An 8098-nucleotide genomic window follows, 5' to 3' on the forward strand; every position below is an offset into this window, starting at 1 on the left:
GGCAGCTGACCCAAAGTGGCCAAAGGGGTATTCCATACCATGGGACATTACGTCTAGTATATAAAAGGGGGGGAGTTGGCCAGAGGGGGTGGATCGCTGCTCTGGAACCGACTGGGCATTGGTCGGCAAGTGGTGAGCAATTGCATTGCGCATCACTTGTTTTGTATATTTCAATCCTTTTATTATTATTGTAATTTTATTATTGTTATTATTATCATTCTTAGTTTCTTCCTTTCTGTTCTATTAAACTGTCCTTATCTCAAACCACGAGTTTTACTTTTTTTTCCCCCTGATTCTCTCCCCCATCCCTCTGGGGGGGCAGGGGGAGAAGCGAGCGAGCAGCTGCGTGGTGCTTAGTTGCTGGCTGGGGTTAAACCACGACACAATTAAAACCAAGATGTCTCTTTAATAAGGTGCTAAAACACTGTCATCCTCTAGTTATGTCACGGTTTTGTTATGGCTGCTTGGGACAGAGGGGCAAGTCTAAAAGGTGTGTGGAGGGGACACAAAACCTGCTGAAGTTGTGTTTAGGGAATGCTGACGCCGTTTACCACAGCTCTGTGGAGGACCGCACAGTTGTTGCATGTACAAGGGGAGTTGAACCTTGATGAATCTGGGCTAAGGAAAGAACAAGGCTGGGTAAGCCCAGTAGTCCTGAGAGCCAGTGCCCAGTTTCTCACTAAAAGCACCCTGGAGGCAGGACAGCCTCAGCAGCCATGGGAACCAGTCATCCCTGCTGCTTGGGGAGAGCCTCACCGTGCATGACCTGACTTGCTCCAAACCCGCCGAGTTTGAAAGATGCGTCTTTGTTAAAATACCACCCTGTGCTTCAGCAAAAGTTTTCATGCTGTCGGTCTGCAGCCTAAGAAACTACCACGTATTTATGTAGGGTACTAGGAGCTGGAGCCACCTCACCTGTTTTCCTCCAGGCAGCAAAGAGACCCTTATCCAAAACGGGGTATCAAACCTGCCATTGCTGCAGGGACCCTCACGAGCTGCCACTTGCGTTCATTCAAGGAGGGAGGGCGCTTTGCCTGGAGGCAGTGGGAACACTGCAGCCCCACGGGAAGGATGGCAGCAGAGCAGCCTGGAGAGATGGGGTGAGGCGAGGAGCTGGGAGCACTGGCAAACCCTTGTTCTAATGCGGACGGTGCTGGGGAGAGGTCTGGGATAGCGTCTGCTTCGCCTCTTGGTCCCTGCATCCCTGCGGCATCCCTGGCAGAGCTGCACACCGTGCCCGTCATGCCGGTGCATGCAGCTGTAGGGGAACAGATCCTGGTGCTTGCTTTGGGGGTTTCCACCGCCCTCCCCTACCTAATGGCCAACGTCACCAGCCCAACGCCAGCCTGCTCACCTAAGAGTGCGGGTACTTATTTGGTTTTTAAGCTGTGAATTTAGGCCGTTATATCCGCACTGTATACTTGAGGGCTGCCCCTCACCGCTGCTCTCTCCCTCCATTTCTCCTCCCCAGTGTTGAACAGCTTTGCCTTTTCCTCCCGTGGCTCTGGAGTGATTTTTGGTGTGTCACCTTGGGGACTGCTCAGTAAAGCCCTCACAGCCTCCAAAGGTCAGGCGTGCCATAGGAATGCCTGTTAACAGGTCTCAGGTGCTGGTTATGCCTAAACTGTCGTTTTCTGGAAAAAAGGCAGCTTGGGGTCCCCCGGCCGGCGCCTCTCTGGACCGTGGCGAAGGCGCAGGGCCAGGCGGGCACCCGGGGGATGCCCCTCTGCACCACAGCCTCTGCGAGCGGGGACGCGGGGTGCGGGGGAGCAGTTCAAGGAAGAAAAAAGCCGTTTCAGCACCGCCGCGCGCGGGACGAGGGTGCGTTTGGTGCCGCCGGCTCAGCCGGTGCCCTGGGAGCTGCCTCTTCCAGCCGGGGCCGCCGGGGAGCCGGGCAGCATCTTCGGAGGCCGGGGCGGCTCTCCCCTTCCGAGGGCTGCCCGGGCGCCTTTATTCCGGCAAACCCAGACGTTTAAAATAGGATTTTGTTCAACCGGCGGTAAGTGACGCCGGCTCTATGTATAGTCCGCGCCTGGGACCGGCCAAGTGACGCCCACCTCGGAAACACCCGGAGCGACCTGGGCCCGTCCCGGGACCCCCCGCGGGGCGACACCCCCTCTTACACCCCCACCCCCACCCCCCCCCCCGGTGACCAAGCGAGCCTCCGCCGTCCGGCTGCTGGTTGCCGGTGCGGGGGGAGCCGCGCCCGGCCCGACCCCTCCGCCCCCCGGCGGTGATGCCGGCCCGGGCCGGGAGCCGGCGGGGGGGGGAGGAGGAGGGAAGGGGAGGGGAGGGCAGGGGGTGGGCGGCCCCGCTGCCCCCCCCCGTCCCGTCCCGTCCCGTCCCCGCAGCGCTGCCCGTCCCTGCCGGCACGTGCCTGCCCGCCCCCTCGGGCCACTGCCGCGCCCCACCGGCCCCGGCATGGACGCGGCCGGGCAGCCGCCCGCCGGGCCCCCAGCCGGCCCCGAGGGCGCGGCGGCGGGACGGGGCCCGAGCCCGGAGGAGGAGGAGGAGGAGGAGGAGGAGGAGGAGGCGGCGGCGGCGTACGTGGAGATCCGCGGCTCGCCGCGGGGACCGGAGGCGAGCCGCCAGCCCTCCGAGCTGGCCCCGGCCGGCGTCGCGGAGCGAGCGGGCGGTCCCGCACCGGAAAGCGGAGCCGGCGGGCCCGGGGATGGCGGCGGCTCGGCGAGCGGCGGGCCGCCGCCGGGCGGGGCCGCGGGGCCAGCATCCTCGGACCGCGAGCGGGATCGCCCGCCTCGCCCGGGCGCGGCGGCTGCGGCGGGATGCGGCGCCGGCCCCGGCCCCGGCCCCGGCCCCGGCCCCGGCTCCGGCTCCGGCTCCGGGGGGGCGGCGGGGGGCTGCCCGGAGTCCTCCTCGTCCTCCTGCCCTTCGCCGGTGGCCAAGGCGGACGGCTTTCCCGCGACGGGCGAGCCGGTGTCGACGGAGGGCAAAACCTCCTCGTCCTCCTTCGGGTACGAAAGCGAGGAGGACGAGGGCGCGGGGCGCGGGGCGGCCCCCCCGGGCGTCCCCCCCGGCGGCGGCGGCGGCGGCGGCGGCGGCGGGCGCGACGAGGCGCACTATATCAGCACGCAGGAGATCCAGCTGAGCGAGGTGGACCACGACATGGACTTCGACGCGGGGCTGGCCGCCCGCTGGGACTTCGAGGACAACAACGTGATCTACTCCTTCGTGGACTACGCCTCCTTCGGGAGCGACGAGAGCCCGGGGGACACGCCGACGGAGGAGGAGGAGGAGGAGGAGGAGAATAGCTGCTACCTCAGCACGACCACCAGCGACCCCAACAACCAGACGGACAGCATCGACAACACCAGCAGCACCGAGATCGTCAGCCTCGCCTCCGAACACGACACCCCCGGCGGGGAGAAGCGCGCCAGCTCGGGGGAAAGCCGGTCCAAGCGGCCCGGCCGCGCCGGCGGGAGCCCGGCCGCCCAGCTTCTCCTATCAATCAAAGCCGCTTCCCGGGCTATAAATGAGTCTAGCGACGTGCGCGGAAAGCAAAACGCTATTTACGCTGCCAAGCATGAAGGCGACATGAGCCTCCGCGTCCCCGCGGCTCCGGAACGCGACGCCAGTTCAAAACCGGACGCGGTCCGCGACCACGCGAAAAAGTTCATCGCCGTCCCCGCGCGGCTGCAGACCCGCTGCGGGGCCGGCAGGGCCGGGGAGCACTCGAGCGGCGCCTCCAGCGCCGTCAGCGAGCTGGACGATGCCGACAAAGAAGTGCGCAACCTGACGGCCAGGGCTTTCCGCAGCCTGGCGTACCCCTACTTCGACACCCTGCGCCCCGGCTCCCGCGCCTCCTCCGCCTCCCTGCCCGACAATGCCCTGGGCATCAACCGCTGGTCCACCTACCTGGACCTCAAGTGCGGCAGCCTGGCGCCGAGAGCCGAGCCCGGCCTGCCGCGCTCCGGCCGGGCGCAGACCAAAGCCCTCGAGTTCGTGGTCAGCAAGCTCGACGGGGAGATCGCCCACGTCGAGGCGCCGCGGCGGCTGAGGGCGGGCTCCCGGGTGGTGACCCTGCTGGACCTCGGCGATGGCCCCGGGGCCGGGCCGCCCCCCGGGGCCGGGCCGCCCCCCGAGGCGGGCGGCGGGGAGCCTCCGCCGGCGGCGGAGGGCGGCGGCGGCGGCGGCGGCGGCGGCGGCGGCGGGGGGGGCTCCAGCAAGAAGTCCAAGTTCGCCTCCAGCCTGCTCAAAAACGTCATCTCCAAGAAGATGCAGCTGGAGCACGAGTTCAAGATGGAGCGGGGCGAGATCACCGACACCTCCTACAGCGGGCCGGGCGCCGGCCGGGAGCCGGAGGCCGCCGGCGCCGGCCGGGAGCGGCAGCGGGAGGGCGGCGTGCAGCGGCAGAGCTCCCGGCACTCGGAGGGCGGCTCGGACTGCACCGCGGCCACGGCGGAGGAGGCGGGCGAGGGCGGCGGGGGCCGGTCGCCGGCCTCCAAGGCGTCGACGCCCCGCGAGGGCAGCCGCAGCCTGGACCGGGCGCTGTCGGAGGAGCTGTGCGAGGTGAAGCGCAGCGCCTCGGAGGCCATCAAGGCCACCTTCCTCCGCAGCCAGAACAGCGCCTTCAGGTCCTGGAAGGAGCGGGAGGCGGAAAGGAAGGAGGAGCGGGCCCCCGTCGGCAAGCTGAAGCTCTCCGCCAGGCACGACTGGCGGGCCGACCTGGGCGAGATCTCGGCCGGCAAGTCCACCAAGATGTCGCGCCTGTTCGTCCCCGCCATCCAGCACACCCCCCGCGAGAAGGAGCCCGCCAAGCGGGCGACCAAGTGCTCCGCCGCCGCCGCCGCCGCCGCCTCGGCCGCCGCCGCCGCCGCCTCGCCCCCCGCCGCCAAGCCCAAAGCCCCCGAGATCAAGATCAGCCTGGGCAGCCTGCAGCAGCCCCGGGACGCCGCGTTCAGCATCGCGCAGCTGCTGACGCCGCAGATCGCGGGCCGGCCGCCGGAGGAGGGCCGCGGCCAGCAGCCCCGGCCGCCCAAGGCCGGCGACGGCCCCGACAAGGTGCCGCAGTTCCTGGTGCGCGACGTGAGGGAGGGCAAGCAGAGAGCGCAGGGGCCCCTCCACCAGGTGCGGGACGTGCGGAAGCTGATCAAAAGCTCCTACAGCTGCGACTCGGCCGATAACAGCAGCGACAAGGGCAGCGTCGCCTCCGACCAGGGCGGCCCGGAGCAGAAGCCCCGGCAGCAGCTGGTCATCGCCGGCGTGCCCAGGTCCCTCTCCCCCGTGGTCATCACCTGCCAGGCGGTCGGCCGCGCCGGCACCAAGCCCGGCGAGGCGGGGGCCAAGGCGGGGGGCCGGGCGCCGGCCTGCCCCCCGGAGGGCACCGTCCTGGTGCACCGCACCTCGGGGAGGCTGCCGGTGGCCACCATCGCTCCCAACAAGAGCGACCCGCGCCAGCCGGCCGTGCTGAAGATCGTCTCCAAATCCACCGCGCCCTGGCGGCACCAGCCCCCGCCGCCGCCGCCGCCGCCGCCGCCCGCCGAGAGGGGCCGGGGGCCGGAGGAGGACCCGCGGGAGGAGGGCAAGGCGGCGCCGGTGCAAAACGCGCTGGAGAAGCTGACGGCGGCGGTGCGCAGCATGGAGGAGCTGTACAGCTTCAACAAGCGCGAGTGGAAGCGCAAGAGCGACCCGCTGCCCATCACCGACAGCCACGTCCTCTCCCTCATCGCCAGCCAGGAGAGGGGCGCCGGCACACGGCCGACCCCCCCCGCCGCCGCCGCCGCCGCTCCCCCCGCGCCGCCGCCGGCCGATAAGACGGAGGAGCCGTCGGGCAAGGGGCCGGGCAGCGAGCGGCTGCCCCGCCGCCCCTCCAACAACGCCGCCGACAAGGTTTCGGCCAAGGCGGCCGCCTTCGAGAGCCTGGCCCGGCAGCGGCAGCGCGGCCCGCCGCCCCCCCGCGCCGAGCCCCCCCCCGCCGCCCCCCGCGCCCTCCTCACCCTCCGCGGAGCCGCCGGAGCCGGAGCCCCCGCGCCGGGCAAGCCCCCCGCCGAGGGCGGCCTGCGGGGCCAGGCGGCGCCGCGCTGCCCCCGGCCGCCCGCGGCCGGCGGCGACGGGGAGCGCGGCCCGGACTGCGGCAACTACCTGGCCCTGCCGCTGAAGGCGGCCGCCGAGCCCGGCTCCCCGCCCCCGCCGGTGCCGGCGGCGGGGGCGGCCGGCGGCGTCCGCCCCAGCCCGGTGGCGGCCGCGGCGGCGGCGGCGGCGGCGCTGTGCAACCCGCAGACCTTCGGCACCGCCAAGCGGGCCGGCAGCCCCGGACCCCCGCCCGCCGAGGAGCCCCCCCCCGCCGCCGCCGCCGCCGCCGCCGCCGCCGCCGCCCCGCCGCCCGCCGAGGGTCCGCCCGCCGCCCTCTACCGCCCGCCGCTGCCCTTCGCTGCCCTGCCCGGCGCCGCGGCGCCGCCGCCGCTGCTCTGCTTCTCGCCCTCCGTGCCCGCCGCGGCGACGGCGGCCGAGCCCTTCCCGCAGACGCAGCGCAAGGTGCTGCTGGACGTGAGCACCGGGCAGTACTACCTGGTGGACGCGCCGGTGCAGCAGCCCCTCAAGCGGCGCCTCTTCGACCCCGAGACCGGGCAGTACGTGGAGGTGCCGGTGCCCCAGCAGCCGGCCGTCGCCCCCATCCCGCTGCCCCTCTCGCCCCTGGCCCTCAACGCCGGGGCCTACGGCGCCACGTACATGCTCTACCCCGGCCTCCTGCCCGCCGCCGCCATGCTGCCTGCCGGCACCCTCCCGCGCCCGCTGTCCCACCCGGGCAGCGATGCCAGCGCCCCGGCCGAGCCCGGCAGCCCGGCGGCGGCGGCGGCGGCAGAGGCGGCCTTCGCCGAGAGCCCCTACTACGTGGCTACCGGCAAGGGCCCGCCGCCGCCGCGGCGCGGGGCGGCCGAGGCGAAGCCGGTCATCAGCATCACGGCGCCGGCCACCGGCCCGCGGATCGTCGCGCCGCCCTCCTTCGACGGCACCACCATGCGCTTCGTGGTGGAGCACCGGTGAAGAGCGCGGGTGAGTGGGCGCGGGGCCGTTAGGCCTGGCGGTCGCCAGTGACGGTTAAGGGCCGACCGAGTTGCCCGCCAAACGGGAGCTGTGCGACAGCTTCTCCTCGAGGCGGGTTAAGTAGCGGGCCCGGGGTCCGCAGGCGGGCCCTCGCCAGGACTTAAGATAGAGGCAGAAGACAGGAACGCAAAGGTTACACGCGCCCGCCGGTGCGGTTCGGTAGCTCTCAGATCAGGTAAATACCCGCTGTTATTTGGCCCGGGGGCGGTTTCACGAGAGGCACGCTATAGTCGCTCATCGCGCCGCCTGTACTTGTGCAGCCCCGTGGCTGGGGGGGACGACCCGTCTCAGTGGGGTCCCCTTGCTCCTGGGGAGGGGAGCGCGGCTGGGCACCTCCTCCGCACCCACCTTGCTAGCCTTGAAACGGACCCTCCGCCTCGGCGGCGCATCCCTCCCTTTCTCGCCTCCTCCTCCTCCTCCCAAGGGGAGGCGAGCGCCCGTCTCTCTGCCCCGAGCCCCTGTTTCGGGGTTTGTCCTCGGGAAGAGCGGGAGAGGGGTCCGATGGAGGCAAACCCTTATTTCGGGTGCCGCTTGTTAGCGGGATGAGGGAGCGGGATGCGTGGGGTAGAGCCGGGTGTGCTCCCCCAAGTGCCGCGGGGCTGCTGGCCGGGGTGCCCGCAGCTGCCTGCGCTGCAGGAGGGCTCCGGTGGAGCCCGCGGGCACCGCTACAAATCACGATTTCGCACGGCTACTCGGAGCTTGGCCCGCCGCGGTCCCACCAGTGTCTGGTTACCTAGGGCTGTAACCCAGGGCCAGCCTCCAAATCGGGGGATGCATGTGCAGGGGCATTGAGGGCCTGCTCCGGAGCAAGGAGGAGGGCACCGACTGGGCGTACGGCACGCGTCGAAGCCAGGGTGCAGGATATCTTGCGCAAAACAACCAAAGGACGATGATATTTCGTTTTAAAATACCTGGAATACTAAGAAAGTGCCTTCGGGGTGGGTGTCACTGCTCCTTTTGCCTCTTGCATTAAAACACGCGGCGCATCTTTATCAAGCGCAGTACTAGGCAGAGCTACCAAAGTCTTTGGTGGCTT

The 8098-nt window shown here is 70.1% G+C and overlaps 1 protein-coding gene across 1 annotated transcript; it reads left to right on the forward strand.

Annotated features, from left to right (window-relative positions):
- The first annotated feature begins 1242 nt into the window (after nt 1-1242).
- On the forward strand, nt 1243-7002 carry C12H4orf54 (chromosome 12 C4orf54 homolog). The gene is made up of 5 exons (XM_049815584.1): nt 1243-1366; nt 2026-2156; nt 2905-5914; nt 5966-6258; nt 6349-7002. The coding sequence occupies exons 1-5, from the start codon at nt 1243-1245 to the stop codon at nt 7000-7002; spliced, it is 4212 nt and encodes a 1403-aa protein (XP_049671541.1).
- The last annotated feature ends 1096 nt before the right edge of the window (nt 7003-8098 follow it).

The sequence above is a fragment of the Accipiter gentilis genome, chromosome 12 (genome assembly GCF_929443795.1).
Source record: "Accipiter gentilis chromosome 12, bAccGen1.1, whole genome shotgun sequence".
Taxonomy (NCBI): domain Eukaryota; kingdom Metazoa; phylum Chordata; class Aves; order Accipitriformes; family Accipitridae; genus Astur; species Astur gentilis.